At 27.3% G+C, this 15,754-nt stretch overlaps 2 protein-coding genes across 3 annotated transcripts; both read left to right on the forward strand.

Moving 5' to 3' along the window:
- The first annotated feature begins 1,814 nt into the window (after positions 1–1,814).
- LOC111030465 (cyclin-dependent kinase 9) lies at positions 1,815–6,810 on the forward strand. The gene is made up of 7 exons (XM_022309978.1): positions 1,815–2,244; positions 3,758–3,842; positions 4,445–4,535; positions 4,599–4,765; positions 4,827–4,945; positions 5,419–5,689; positions 5,750–6,810. Exons 1-7 carry the CDS (start codon positions 2,075–2,077, stop codon positions 6,056–6,058), a joined length of 1,212 nt encoding a protein of 403 aa, XP_022165670.1. The 5' UTR covers positions 1,815–2,074; the 3' UTR covers positions 6,059–6,810.
- A 4,945-nt stretch (positions 6,811–11,755) lies between these two features.
- On the forward strand, positions 11,756–13,919 carry LOC111030467 (F-box only protein 17-like). 2 transcript variants are annotated; one of them, XM_022309981.1, is made up of 5 exons: positions 11,756–12,351; positions 12,447–12,675; positions 12,737–12,869; positions 12,956–13,142; positions 13,641–13,919. In XM_022309981.1, the coding sequence occupies exons 1-4, from the start codon at positions 12,024–12,026 to the stop codon at positions 13,109–13,111; spliced, it is 846 nt and encodes a 281-aa protein (XP_022165673.1). In that variant the 5' UTR covers positions 11,756–12,023; the 3' UTR covers positions 13,112–13,142; positions 13,641–13,919. The 2 variants fall into 2 exon arrangements, with proteins under 2 accessions (XP_022165673.1, XP_022165672.1); XM_022309980.1 differs by having other exon boundaries at positions 12,956–13,919.
- Positions 13,920–15,754: the final 1,835 nt, after the last annotated feature.

Below are 15,754 nucleotides of genomic sequence, written 5' to 3' on the forward strand. Positions count from 1 at the left end.
GTTACTTTCTTCAACGTTAGGTAAATCCAAAGTAACAGAAACTTCAGATTAAATATCATTATAACTTATTGTTGGTAAATTTATACCATTATCGAATATGAGATTAGGTTGTACCTAACTCATCAATTATGAGAATATCATCGAGATCCTTTAAATATCTTCTAATTCCGAAACACAAATTAATGGACATGATTACATGAACTGTGTAGATAGGTATACCTACTAGAATATTAAATAGCCGACTTGTATGTAATCGGTTTTTAAAATAAAGAAGATAGTTCGATCTTATTTAATTTCAGAACTGTGATAATTTGATGGGGTAGTTCAGGCTTTAAAAGCTGTCGGTTTAGAGACTTAATGAAATTGCTACCTACCCATCTAAAATATTATGATATGCCTATTTTATTATTTTATGATATAATTTAATAATTGTTGACGTTACATTGTACAATATGTTTGTTACTTGTTAGGTATCTTTATTATTGATTACCTATCCTACATTCATACAACCATTTTTTAATTAACATTTTAAAGTAACAGTAATTTGTACAATCGAATAAATCACTGGCTTTAACATTGAATTCAAATTATTACTTTTTAATGTTTTTTTTTTGGTGCCTGGAAAATGAGCTATGGACTATGGTGAACCTTTTTTCAATAAGATAAACGGTAATTGGGCCACTACAATTTTACATTAATATAACAGGTAAATCCAGTGATTAGGCCACTCTTTTAATGGATTGTTTATTATTGAAACTAGTAAGCAGAATAACATCAAGTAGAAGTATGTATTAAAAGTGGAAGCGTAGGAACAAAACAATCATTAATTCGAAAGAATTCTAATTTTAATGAAATAAAAAAATATGAAGGGAATAAAACCAGGTTTCAATTTGTGAAATCTGTATCAGATTATTTCGTTATCACAAAAACATTTGTTCCGGTGTACTTTTATCTAGATTACATTTGCTATTTTTAGCAATTTATTCCAAAAACTATTCAGAACAACTTTTTTTGGGACAAACGTCTATTGGAATAAATAAATTGGAACATGTTGTGGACGCCCCTTAGAATAAACAGATTCGAGGCCGTATCTACCCCCGAAATTGTTTCGTGTTAGGTACATTATGTGGTAGCGAAATAACTATATATTAATGTATTAAAAACTAAAATAAAAAACATAGTACCTAATACTAAGTGGACTAAACTGACATCAATGATACTCGGTGGGTTGAAAACCACGACGGAATTCAAAGAATATAATAAAATTAGAATAAATTTTTTTATATGACCCCCCCCCCCCCCAAATTAATTTCCTAGTTACGGCCTTGAACTGATTAAAAATAAATTAATTTAATTTAATTTATTCTGTGACAATATTAAGCGTTAGCACAAATATTTCGCAGAATAATTAATGTAATTTTGGATATTACTTCAATTTAAACAACTATTGTGTAGGTCAAAAGATAATCAGACTCTTATCACCAAACAGCATTCATTATTCTGAAGGTGACTTCACACCACGGTACTACCCAGTGATAACGTAAAGTAAACCGTGATTTCCGGAAAAAATCATTTTTTGATATATGGTAATTTTAATGTGATGAAGTGATTCAACTATTCAAGTTTTTGTTTTGATGTAAATGTGTGATTAAAATATAGGAAACGGTACTGGAAGGATTTGATTCTTCTCTCTGGTATATACAATATACCATGGTAACATTGCTGTATACCGCTTAGTAACCGCAAGATTCAGCCAATCCCAGCGACATATTGTTATCACGGAACACTGGGGCAGTGTAAACTGTGAAGTCGCTTTATTCCGTAAAATATAAAAGAATCTGTCCATGCTTTATCGGGTTTATCCTACAATGTTGTAGTTTTCTTCTTTATCGTGGTCCTACCATCTAGCTACTTGCAATCAGTCGCTCTCCGGCTCTCGTATTCACTATTCTCATATTTTATATTCCTGTGCCCTATATTCTGGCTATCCACTAATTGCCTATAGGTCATTATATTAATTAGGCTACATTATTTTGGCCCTCACGTTTCACGAAAGGACTTCAAGACGACTGCCATGACGAATTTGAATGGCGTGTTGACTCCGCCGTCAACACCATCGCCCAACCTGCTGCAGATGAACATGGCCCGTGAGAGGGAGAAATACTTGGAGGAGTTTAACTTCCCATTTTGTGAAGCTGCCACCAAGTTTGAAAAACTAGCAAAGATTGGTCAAGGCACATTTGGGTATTTAATAATAATATTATGTTATTGTTATTTAATCTACAAGATAAATAGATAGATAGAACGTAATTGAAGTTGGAAATGTATTGCCCTAAAAAAATCAAAATGATACACTTGAATGTTATATTTTAAACAAATATAAAACAAAAAAAAAAAATGCGCAAGACTGTAGTTACAAGTTTTCTAAGTGGATTTTTAATCTATTAAAATAATTATTCTCATTTTATTTTACATTAACACCCGTTATCTTGATTTTTTGTTGAACGGAAGTTTGTTAAATTACAATTAATAATTTTTGATCAGATAAAAACCCTATAAGCATGTTACAAAGTTACTTTTATTAATTAAATAAATGTTTCCGGATTATCTTGACCACCCAAGTATTTCCAAGACTACTGTTATAATCATTCTAGTTATCTCAATTAACAGAGTATCTAGCTATACGGTTTTGCTAGGATAGTGTTGATGATATACCTTTTCATTGCAAAATTGTGGTAGTTAAGATAACCTGGAGATTATACCAAGTAGTCTTGGCAATATTTTGGTAGTCAAGATAAAGTGCTCCTAAAGCTCCCGTCCAGACCAAAGGAAAATTTGTTGTAAACATGTGTTCCAACAAATGCTTCTTGGTCTAGACTGGGCCTAAGGTAGACAATATAACCTGAAAGTATAAGTTAAAATTTTTAAAAACTGGATTTTAGTGTTAAGTTCCCTAAAAACCGTAGTGCTTAAAAAACTACCTTAAAATTGATAGTCATTAAAAAATTAAAACTTCTTATTCTGATTCAAAAATATTTAATACATGCATGTTACAGGACAAGCATTGTGTAGATAGGTTTGGACAATAGAAAAGTGCACTATATATTTGAAATACAATTATATTGCACGTTTGTTGAATATTTAACATTATATTATGTATATTTTATACATTACAGTATACAGTGCTCTCTTTCGTCATTTCCATTATTACTGTTAAAAATATATATTTTATTGTTTTGTGTTGATCTTAAAATATGTAATAATAATATGATTATACTTTTATATCAATCTTCTTATATAACTATAATATAAGATAAATAACATTGACAACCACTAAATAGCCAATATGTTTAATCCAATTCGCAAATAATTAAATATTTTTTCACATTGGTTGTATACATTAAAATATTAACATGTTATGTTATTTCATTAAATGTTTTTTTTCTCTTACAATGATAATCATCTCATCATTTTATTATTGAAAATATAATTCAGATGATTGAGTTATTGTTTAATATTCATACAACCTATTTTTTTTAAATAAATTAAATATACAACTTCTAGCTTGAATATTTTTGGTGTTTCAAAACAATAGTTTTTCAAATAGACATTTTTAGGTAACTAATATAGTATATAAATAATAACTTATTTTCAAAATTGATATTTTAGTTTAATTTTAAGTAGTTATATTCACTTACTTTTATTTTTGTTACAAAATACAATTAATATAGAAGTATTTTTATTTTTTTTTTTTTAGTGAAGTGTTCAAAGCACGAGACAAAAAAAATCCTAAATTTACAGTTGCTATGAAAAAAATTCTGATGGAAAATGAAAAAGAAGGAGTAAGTTAATGCATTTTTTATATTTTGTACCAAAAAATGAGCAATAAATTAATCCAGATATTATAAGGGATTTGATGCCCAAACATATTTAAGACTAATGAGTGGTGATCATAAGAACAAATAGATAGGCTTTAGGTGCTAATCCCCTCCCCCCAAACATTTCCTAATTTCTTTTTTAAACTTATTCAATATTAATATAGTCGTTAATATTATTATTATTTATTAATATAGTATTTGCCCTCCTTAATCACAAATGCTATTTGCACCTATAGTGATGATTCTCAAAAATAAATATGGCATGCTACATGATCTTTTTTCTCTATAGGGAAAAAATATCTAGTAGCAATGTAGCATACTACATTTTGTTAGGAATTTAATAAATTAGGAAGATCGATTTTTAACATGTGTGTATTTTTTTTTATTTTTTTGTGTTTCTATGCTGATGAACATAGTATTACTCAAAATTATCAGTTAAAAAAAAAAGTCGTATCCAGTCCTAAAACATGTTGTAGATAAAGTTTAAAAAATATATACCTACTGATTATTATAATATATAATACTATTAGTATTAATTATGATATATATTTTTTAATCAATCTTAGTTTCCAATTACTGCTCTGAGAGAAATTCGAATATTACAACTATTAAAACACGATAATGTAGTAAATCTATTGGAAATCTGTCAAACTAGAGGTAATTATAATTTAAACGTAATTATTTTTATATTTAATTAATATCACATAAAATATTTTATAGCCACTCAGTTTAATCGTTATCGTTCAACATTTTATTTGGTGTTTGAATTTTGTGAACATGATTTGGCTGGCCTGCTATCAAATACTAAGGTGAAGTTCAGTCTTGGAGAGATTAAGCAAGTAATCCAACAAATGCTCAATGGTCTCTACTACATACACAGCAACAAAGTATACTTCTATAACTCTATATTTGTGACAATTTAAACTCATGTTATGTTATATATATTAGATATTGCATCGTGACATGAAAGCAGCAAATGTATTGATCACAAAAACTGGGACATTAAAATTAGCTGATTTTGGTCTCGCCAGAGCGTTCAGTGCTCAAAAAAATGGTCAACCAAATAGGTAATTTCATGTTTAGTTAGTTAAAAAAAAAAACAATGTTTTTATGTCTGTGAAGTCATTAGTTTAATATTGCTATTGCTAAGCATTTTTAAATTATAGTACTCTGCCAGGCTAAATACATTTTTTTCCTAAAGTTTTGATATTATTTTTTTTAACCTATTCAATGAATTCCATAAATTAATAATCATCAGCAAAAAAAGATTGTTACTTAATTTGCATGTATTTTAAATTGCTAAAATAATAAAAATGTTGGTGTACCCGAATAAGAAAAATATTAAAATGCACTTCACTTCTTTTGAAGTGATCATACTATTTTTATTTTTGGATACTTTGATTTGTTTTCAAATATACTTTAAATTAGCTGTTATCATTTGTTGTCAGCATGTCTATAAATGAACAATAACATTAGTTAATAACATTTAATGCTAATAAATCACTGTGCCACATAATTTATATAAATAACCATATTTTAGGTATACCAATCGAGTCGTAACATTATGGTATCGACCTCCTGAGTTGCTGCTTGGTGATCGTAATTATGGTCCGCCTGTAGACTTATGGGGAGCTGGATGCATTATGGCTGAAATGTGGACTCGTAGTCCAATTATGCAGGGTAATTCTGAGCAACAGCAATTAACTTTAATATCCCAACTATGTGGTTCAATAATGCCAGAAGTCTGGCCTAAAGTTGAATCTTTAGATCTATACAATCAATTGGAATTAGTCAAAGGACAAAAACGAAAGGTTATTATTCAAATGTACCAATTTGTTTTATTAGTGCTTAACTAATTATTTAATTTTCAGGTAAAGGAGCGATTAAAGCCCTATGTACGTGATCCAATGGGTTGCGATCTATTAGACAAACTATTAGTATTGGATCCAGCCAAGAGATTTGATGCCGATTCAGCTTTAAATCACGACTTCTTTTGGACAGATCCTATGCCATGCGATCTATCTAAAATGTTGTCTCAACAAACACAAAGTAATTTTGAATATTTGGCTCCACGCAGACTCAATAATCACCAGTCATCTGCTATGCGACCAGCATCAACCGTTCCAAGTCAAGGGACGTCCACGTCTGCTACCTCAGGTTTTCATGAACGTGTTTTCTAGCGCAAGTGAATGGCAGCTAATGCGGCCACTTATAACTATAATTTTTTTTACATCTTATAGTTTTTCCTTATATTAGTTAAGATTTATTTATGTATAAATAAAACAGCTAATTCTGTATATCATCATTGTTATTATTGGCTTATATTTAATTATAAGTTCTATAGTTATAAACTGACCTTAAAATTAAAATTAAATCTTTATTTTAAACTGGTTTAAATTGTAAATTACTGTTTTACATAATTAAAGTTACATTTTCATTAATTAATGTATATTTTTAATACTAGTAATAATGTGTAATCGACTGTTCAATTTTCAGAATGATAATTATCATGTCACTTAACTACCTAAGTATGGTTTCTTTATTTGTATAAAATTAAATTAAATTGCAGGTGTTTATTTTTAAAATGTTATTCGATTTTGTAAACATTTTATTTGTATACATAATTCAGTTAATTAATCATAATTCATAATTGTTTACATTTTGTACATAAGTAGAATGTAAGAAAGTATTTGTACTGACATTTTATATTATATTATTAATTAATAACTATTAATTTTACCATATTTTATAAGCTGATATTTTTTTTTAAGAATTATTTTATTTGTACTTGTTTGTTGCATCCTTTCCAGACAACTATGTCATGGTTTTGTTACTACAATTGTACATCTTGTAAAATGTTATTGCAATTGATAACCATATATCATATTTATATGTATATGGTTAATACTCAATAAACAAGTTTATTAGATGCTTACGTAATCAACAAAATTAGTACGTATCATGAATATCCTTGAAATTGTTTAAATAAAATTTCTTTGAACTTTCAATAAGATTTTAATTTTACACCAACTATGTACAAAATAAATTTTACTGATAAGTGATAATTATATAATGAATGATATATGCCATACAGTCATACAGACATGTGCATCAAAAACGAATAACTATATTACATAGGATAATACTAAATAATAATACCAATGAGCAGTTTATAATTGATGCTTCATTTTCTGGCCATTAAGTAAATGTAATTTGCACAGATCTTTCCAAAGCTGTTTACAGTTTGAACTATGAGGTATTAAAAATAAAACTTGAACAGATCTTCGTTCATAATCCACTACTTTCCTTGCTGTATTATTATTTTTCTGGTCTTAAACAATTTGTTAAATGTAAAAATAATCATACGTATAATATTTATATTGTGTACAGTTCTTACCTTGCACTAGTTTAATTTATTTTAAGACTTAGGTGTCAATTTCGATACGAATCTATATTTCCACCCACATATTTATTTTGTTAAAAGTAAAGCAATGAAAATGTTGCGTTTTATTAGACATTATTGAAACAGATTTAAAAACGCATGTAAATACTTAACGTTTTATTTCCTGCTCATTAGTTAATAGGTACTTAATATGCACCAATAGTTTGGTCTTCTCTTCTCAAATGTCATAATATTATCATGCTTGAAAGTTAAAGGTGTTCAAAATCTCGTTAGTGAGATATTCCTAGACAATCACGTTTTTCTTATGTAGGTACCACTACAACTTTGTCATATGAATCTTGTATTTTTTGAAAGAAGGAGACAGAAATTAAAGATATTTTTTCTATACAAAGTATTATCTGGTCTAATCGAGTGTCCAGACTTTAAAACCATGGAGTCTACACTCTGTACGACTCTTTTTTTTTTTCGAGTACTATTTATGGCCTTGGCCCTTGGAAACTATTCCTCGTTTACCGTACTATATATCTGTAACAAGTGTTACAACTAAATTGAAATACATTTTAGATTAAAATTAATAGATCATAATCTTCTAGGGAAAAGAAAACTTTGTCTTTTCTAAAATCTTATAATATTAGGTTTTTATCCGATAAAATGATAAAATCAAAAATTTAAAATTACGCGGGTTTCAACGTTAAAATTGACATTTTTTATTTTGTACTCATCAGTAATCACATGGCAGGACGCATTAGTTTCACACTCGTTTTTAGATCATGGTTCACGTTTTCACGTTAGACGTTAGAAATTTAGAATAACCGCGCATTATAATTGAAAGATTTGCAAGTTGGAGAAATTAATAAATAAATGTATTATATTTGTTTCTTTTGAAGTCAAAATTATCAAGATATTATTGGTTATTAAATGTATTATGATGAAATTATTCGTAGCGTTGTTCACTCATTACCGGATGAATTGATTGCACACACATTTTAAGTTTTGTCGATGTAGACACCCTCTATAATGCCGCACTTGTGTGCCAAAGATGGCACAAAGTTGCGAATTCATATGTAATTCCACGATTCATTTTACGAGTTTTTCTATTAATTAAAGAAGAGGAAGTAAGTGATTTGTGATTACTAATGAAAATAGAGACAGAAATCTAGAACTGCCATGGTACCTATGTATTTCATGTTATATCTACCTATATGCAAATATGATCCGTCCATAGATATGTAGTGAAAACATTCCAACTTACATAACTATTATTTTACTTTACATAACATTTTGTTTGAGTTAATTTTATTACATGCATATTTCCTTGTGATTTACCTTACCACTGATTAATATCGATCTAATTATTTTAGAATATTAGTTACTATTTTACATAATTATAGTTACATTTTCATTTTAATTATGAATATTTTTTATACTAGTAGTAAAGTGTAACTGGCTGTACAATTTTCAGAGTGAAAATTTTTGTGTCACTTAACTACCTAAATATGGTTTCTTTATTTGTTTAAAATAAAATTATGTTAACTCCGACTGTCAACTCATTTTTTTTGTGACAATTTATTAATTTTAATAGTTTAATTAACAAATTTATAAAATGTATCATAATAGTTCTACTAATTCAAATCATCAACATTATACTTTTTTAGGTAAAATATTTGTTTAATAATTTATTTATAACACAAACTTATACAACAGAATTATAAAATGTATAGTTTAGTCATAACAGCTAACAAGTCATAATGTAAAGCAACCCATGTATTCTGGCTTTTGAGTTCTGAAATTTTCTACTTTTTTCTATTAAGTTAATTTTTTTTAATAACAATTCATTAAGGCCTCAACGACAAAGGTTTTTGACCTGTAATAACTCAATATTAGAAAAGGGAATGTAAACTATGTAATATACATTAAAACTAAATAATACAGTATATACAGATTGACATGTTTTAGAGAGTTTATAATTTGTGGCTGAAGTTTATATTTTAGAACAATGTGATGATTGAGGTTGTGCTCTCTTCGTTGAGTGCTTGGTGAAGTGTGAGAGGGTTGTTAAGGATCTTGCAGACTTCAGTGAATTTATTGCAGTTTAATAACTATGTGTTCTGTTATCAGTGTTTCATTGCATGTATCACAATATACTGGTACTGTTTCTTTTCTGATGAGGTAAGCTTGAGTTAAATGTGTTTGGCCTATTTTGGCTCGAGTAATAATTACTTCCTCTTACTTCTTATTAAGTGTATTGTTATGATGATGTTATATTAAAATCAGACATATCCAGTGTGTATAGTAATAAACAACTTCATATATTCATAATTCATATCATTTAAATTGGAAATAAATAAACACTTAGAACAAATAAAGATCATTAGACAATTCAGTCTTTTATATTTTTTAACTTTTAAGACACACTTCATTTCTATGAAAGTAAATCAATGAATAATATTTTAGTAATCTAATTAATATTTAACTATTATAAAAACCAATAAGTTACAAATTATCAGGTAACTCTGAAAAAATTTTAACCGTCAAAATATTATATTATTCTTTATCATCAATTATCAATCACGGTTTTTAAATATTGAAACGTGGTTAAATTATAAAAAAAATAAAAGGATTATAAATTATTTCATTTTTTTTTTTGGCAAGTACCTACTTATAGTACACAATAATTGCACATGATAAATTACATACCTATTTTACTTAGAACTCAATTAAAATCATATTTAACAGTTGAAAAAATAATTTTCAACAGACATTTCAAACAATTTTTTTATTATTATTTTTTTAAACATTTTTCTTTCTCACCCTGGCAACTTAAACAAATTATTACCTATAACCTCCATATTTGAACTCACCTAGTCAAACAAACTATGCTTATTGGAAGGATATCTAGTATTTTATTATTATTAAGTACCTACATAACTAAAAATTATTTGATTATGCATAGGTAATAAAATAATAATAATAAAAAAAAATTATACGTCTAATATTCATACAGTTCCCTCAGAGTTCCCACCTTGTTATTTATTAACTTAATTTATTTTATATGTTAATGATCTACCTTCAACTGATTCAAAGACTCTTTCATTTGCTGATAATTTAAATATTTTCCGTGCATTTTAGTCTTTAGATTGTAAGTTTAAATGTAGTGTTTTTCTGTCATCAATACCTACCTTCTGAGACAGTAAAAATGACATTTTCTTCAACAGCAACTTTTCTGGTAGAAAAGTGAATCTAGTTGGTAGTTTGAGGGGTCAAAAGTAAAATAAATTTTTGCAGTTGTTTATAGACATAAGAAAATTTCTGGTTTTAGTTTTTTTTTTAAATTATTGTCAATAGCATTTTTTTTGCTCTATCACAAAACTTGAAAATGTAAAACAACGTAGTTCTTCATAAGTTGTTGTTAGTGGAGAATAAAAACAAAGTTGAAGCTAAAATTTTGTAGAAATGTTGCAGTAATTCATAAAAACTTTTCTACATATATCTAAGATTTGATATTTTTATACAAGATTCCCATTAAGTTTTCCTACAGATAACAATAAAAAAAGTTTACCGGAAATTCAAATACATTTTTTATGAGCGTTTGAAGTTAGACATTGGATATTAATTTGGATATTCGTAAATTGACAAATCTCATACAATGATTTTCTTATTTTATTGTGAATCAAAAACGATTGACCATAGGAATTCAAAATATTCATTAAATTTATTTTATCATTTTCTTTTCATTACAGAAATATTTTGACTTGTTTTGAGTTATTTATGGACATTTTCAACTTTCAATTTTTGTAGTGTTTTATTCTTTAAATGTCAATAAAATGTTTTTTTGGGGTCAAAAAGCTTAAAATTTAATAAAAAGTTCCTTTTAAGTTGTATATAGCAGTTGATAAATATTAAAGATCAATTGACAAATTTTTTTTTTAAAAGTATTTAAAGTTCAAGTTTTGGCAAAATGTATTAAAATCTCTCAACATTTTCAAATTATTTTGTGGGTAAAAAATGGTAAAATGTGCAATTTGTATAGCAAAGAATTGCAAGTTTAAAACAAGGATTTTCATAAATAGTTCTACTGTTTCCCCTGTTTATTACTGTAACAGAGTTATTTAAGTTTTATTTATACCATTCGATATAAAATAATTAGCAGCTACTTGTACCATAAGTCAGGTACCTATAATTTTTTTATTATCTTAAAATAAATTGAATATAAAAAAACGATATAGGCAACAAAAAAACTGAATTTTTGATTTAGATTGAGGGGCCTCCACAAAAAAAATTAGCCCAGGCCCCAAAATAATTAAGTAGGGCACTAGGGCTTTGATTAGAATAATATATTTAAAAAATATATTTATATAATTATATTCTATGATAGTCAAAGATAATTTCATTATCACTAAAAAAAGATAAGAATTACGTAAGCCAGATAATATTGTATCACACAATTAATATACAATTTTTATTATTAAAATGTATAAAATATAAAAGTTTAATTATCAATTATAAATTATAATATAAGTAACCTATACTGCCGAAGTTAAAAGTGTATCACATAATATAATTTCAATCATAAATAACTAATTATAATCCCACCGGCTGGCTTTTAAATTATGATATTTTTAGTAACTTTTATTTGTATATTGTCGAACTAGCTTAATATTAAAAGTTGTTTTAAAAATTGTATTGTATTTGTTTCTTTTGATGTCATAATTGTCAAGATATCATTGATTATTAAATTTATAATGATGGAACCATTAAAAAATCTTCATAAACCATTTGATTTACTACCAGATGAAATGGTAGTATATACATTAAGTTTTGTTGATGCAGACACCCTTTTAGATTGCAGACTTGTGTGCAAAAGATGGCGAGAACTTATAGATGCATATGTGTTTCAAGAAAAAGCTTCACGAGAAAATGAATTTGTGAATAATGGTCGAGGGTACTACAGTTTCTCCCAAATTGATTCAAATAGTGTCAGAAAACTGGAATTGCCATGGTATGTGTTTCATGTTATATGCAAATATGATCCATTCAATAGAAATTTAGTGAAAAACCACTGTGGACAAAGTAAGTTCATAAATTGTAAAATAACCCCAGTTCTGATCAAAACTCAAAATTATTTAGTGTTCAAGTATCTGTAACAATTTTTGTATTGATTATAGATGAATACAAACATTGGAATATTACAAATGATCATAATTGGTGGACTATTGAACAAACACCACAAGGTGCACCTTTATTACCTGATGATCCCGATTTTGATGGGCATACTAGCTGTTTTGTATCAACATATCGATTATGTTCAAAGAGGCAAAAAATTGTATTCAAAAATTATGGTTTGAATGATATTGTGATGAAAACTCTTCAACCAGAAATTTCAGTTAGTGAATGGTAATACATACATTTAAGATATTTTCTTTAGATCAAAATAATACATTAAAATTATTTGCAGGTATACTGGTCGTTTTGATTGTGGCTGCAAATACGCATTAAGGGCAACTGTTCATGATGGAAATGATAGACTAATAGAACAACACAATTACAATGATGTTTTACCTCAGTGGGAGGCTAATATTTGGACAAAAGTTTGTAGTGTTTTTTAATATTATAAATCTATAATGTTTTGATTCAAATCATACTAATAAAATTACTATTTAACATTATTTTTTAGGCTTCACATTCATTTAAAAATCAGAGCAATGCATCCCACTTAATTCTTTATCATTCTGGAGTTGACACACAGTATTGGGCTGGTCACTATGGTACCAAGATATCTGGCTCTGTAGTAAAAGTTTTACTACCAATAAAATTTAAATGTGCCGCTTAGTCTTAAATGCATATTTTAATAAAATGTGATGGTAAATAATCTGCAATATGTTGCAATATTTCTGTTAAAATTTAAAATTAATAATTATTAATCACCAAAAGTATGAAATGTTGTAACAATTGTATGGTTTTCTATAAATTATAATATATTAATATTATTAATTAGGTATGTCCAATATTTATGAATTGAAAGATAAGAGAAGTTAATATTTTACTATTATATTTACTCTAAAAAACTTTAAATCTAGTCAGAAGTATTAATTTTTTTCTATTAATATAGGGTGACCTAATCAAATTTTTGATTTTATAAAATCTGGTATAACAAATTCCAACTTTATCTTACCTTTTTTTATGTATTTATTGTATTGTATGCATATTTTTGTGTGATAACTGTTTATTAAAAGATTCTCGAAAAAATTTATCAACCAATAAGTAAAAATAATTTAAAACCCTTTTTTACTTAAGTACTATTGTAGTTTATTATGGGACATTATAATGCTATAATTCTAATGTTCAAACCATGATTACAGCATTAAGTTCTGAAAAACTTCTTTGGGATACTGAGGTTCGAGTATCGAGTTCTAAAACCATTAACACCCCATAAAACCTGAAACGATTGGCCACACTATATAATAATCAATTATTAATAATATCAATATTATCTAAAGAATTCATAGAATAAAATTATTGTTTATTGTTTTATTTTTACAAATATATTTATTTGTATAATATCGGCATTGGATGTTGGCCAAATTATTTAACTAGTAAGATTTATTGTGATAATAATATAAATTTAATTAATCATAGCAGTTTATGTTTTGATTTCAGATATGTTAATGTTGTAATTTTTTTTTTATACTGTTTATCATAGATGTATTTATATTAGGTACCAATTGCTATAAAATTATTACAAAGATTAAAATATATTTTATAGAAGTTATATGTTAACTTTTCAAGATTTTGAAAATAAATTGTTGATATAATTATAATTTAATTATTTACCTGTCTTTTCAGTGTTATTTATACATAGCATATGCATATCCACAAACTTAATACATCTTTGCTCCTGAATTGCCTACCACAGTACCACACATCTTATTTTTCTTGAAAAAAAATATACGACTGTATGCCACGGGTATTGGTTGATATTTTTAAAATTTGAATGTACTCACAAAATAACAAGTGCTGAAAGCAGACTAACTCTGCACTGTCCATAACTTGATACCTATGCACTAGACTCTAGTGACTACAGTATTAGATTAGTGTACTGGTATCAAGACTAGACCCCCAATGAAGTGAGATGACATCACACCAAAGTGTAAAGGAGATAACCATTAGTTAAAGGTTAAGCTATATAATTTAAAATAAATAACTACAGGAAAATGTAGTCCTATGCCTAACGCCTAAGTTAGAGGGTCTGTTTTTTATTAACCTGCATAATATATTTGTGGTAAAAATGTATAATATTATACTGTTTAGGTAATTTGTCTGCTTCCCTTGATTGTCTATTTGAATTTCTATATTATCCAACTTAGGTATATTCAATATACAATTTGTGTCTTGACACATTTTTTGTACCCATATTAGGTCCATTTTTTTTATGTCTGTAAAATACATTTCAATTACCACACAGCGATGTATATACCCCCGTTATTTTTAAATTTTTCAGGTTGAACACCCCCCTCCCCAAAGAAAAAAATAAATATTAATTAACTTGACCATAATATAATATATATGTGGAACTTGATTAGGCTAGGTCTGGAGATAGAAACCCCTTCCGAAAAAAATTTCTAGGCACGCCCCTGATAATTTATTTTTAACCAAAAAATACTAAGTACTTCAATAACATTAAGACAAAATATCGATAAGTTGTAAAATTTTTAAATTTTCATAGATTATTAAAAATAAAATGTTTTCATTTCTTGCACGAGACAGGAAAAATCTATAAATTCCAAAAATATACCAGACTAGAATACATTAAAAATAACTTAAGAATTATAACAATCAAATCATTCTAATTATTTTATTATGTATACCTAAATTATTAATACTCATCAAACATAAGTATTACGTTATTATTTATTTATTTAATTTAATATCAGAAAAGATTACTAGGTCTCACTGAGTTTAATGTATATATTTTTAAAAAATAATTTTTTTTTTTTTTTGGTGGGGGGGGGGGGGGGGGGGGGTTGAGGTGATATCTGAACAATTTGAGGTCTACAATGCCCATGACAAAATATACATGTAACTAACTTAAATATTTATTTTGTCATGGATTAATCAATTTCCTTGTGTTCACCACTGCTACTGAAATTAAAAATAATTTCCTGAAAGAAAGACAAAATAATATGAAGAAATAGGTTCTATCGTTTACGTGTGTTTAGATAGGCATCTAACTACACGTCCTAAGTCTTAACGCTGACAAATTGTTGATTGGCTTTACCACTTTATATTTATTTTGAGGTCCTTTTGTTTGCAGCCATAATACGTCAAAACCGTTAAGTACAAAGCATAATATAAGGACCGCTGGACCAGGGATGGTTGTGAACGTGTGGTCTAGTGGTTTACCAAATCTACCAAACATCAACAAACGGAGTGCAGTTGTGGACAAGGTACAGCACTACAGCCCCACCGAACGCGA

The sequence above is a fragment of the Myzus persicae genome, unplaced genomic scaffold (genome assembly GCF_001856785.1).
Source record: "Myzus persicae strain clone G006 unplaced genomic scaffold, MPER_G0061.0, whole genome shotgun sequence".
Classification (NCBI taxonomy): domain Eukaryota; kingdom Metazoa; phylum Arthropoda; class Insecta; order Hemiptera; family Aphididae; genus Myzus; species Myzus persicae.

Coding starts and splice junctions, on each gene's coding strand:
- LOC111030465 (XM_022309978.1), top strand. CDS start 2,075: ATGACGAATTTGAATGGCGTGTTGACTCCGCCGTCAACACCATCGCCC. Junction 4,536..4,598: donor GGAAATCTGTCAAACTAGAG/GTAATTATAATT, acceptor AATATTTTATAG/CCACTCAGTTTAATCGTTAT. Junction 5,690..5,749: donor TCAAAGGACAAAAACGAAAG/GTTATTATTCAA, acceptor TTTAATTTTCAG/GTAAAGGAGCGATTAAAGCC.
- LOC111030467 (XM_022309980.1), top strand. CDS start 12,024: ATGATGGAACCATTAAAAAATCTTCATAAACCATTTGATTTACTACCA. Junction 12,352..12,446: donor GAAAAACCACTGTGGACAAA/GTAAGTTCATAA, acceptor TATTGATTATAG/ATGAATACAAACATTGGAAT. Junction 12,870..12,955: donor AGGCTAATATTTGGACAAAA/GTTTGTAGTGTT, acceptor ATTATTTTTTAG/GCTTCACATTCATTTAAAAA.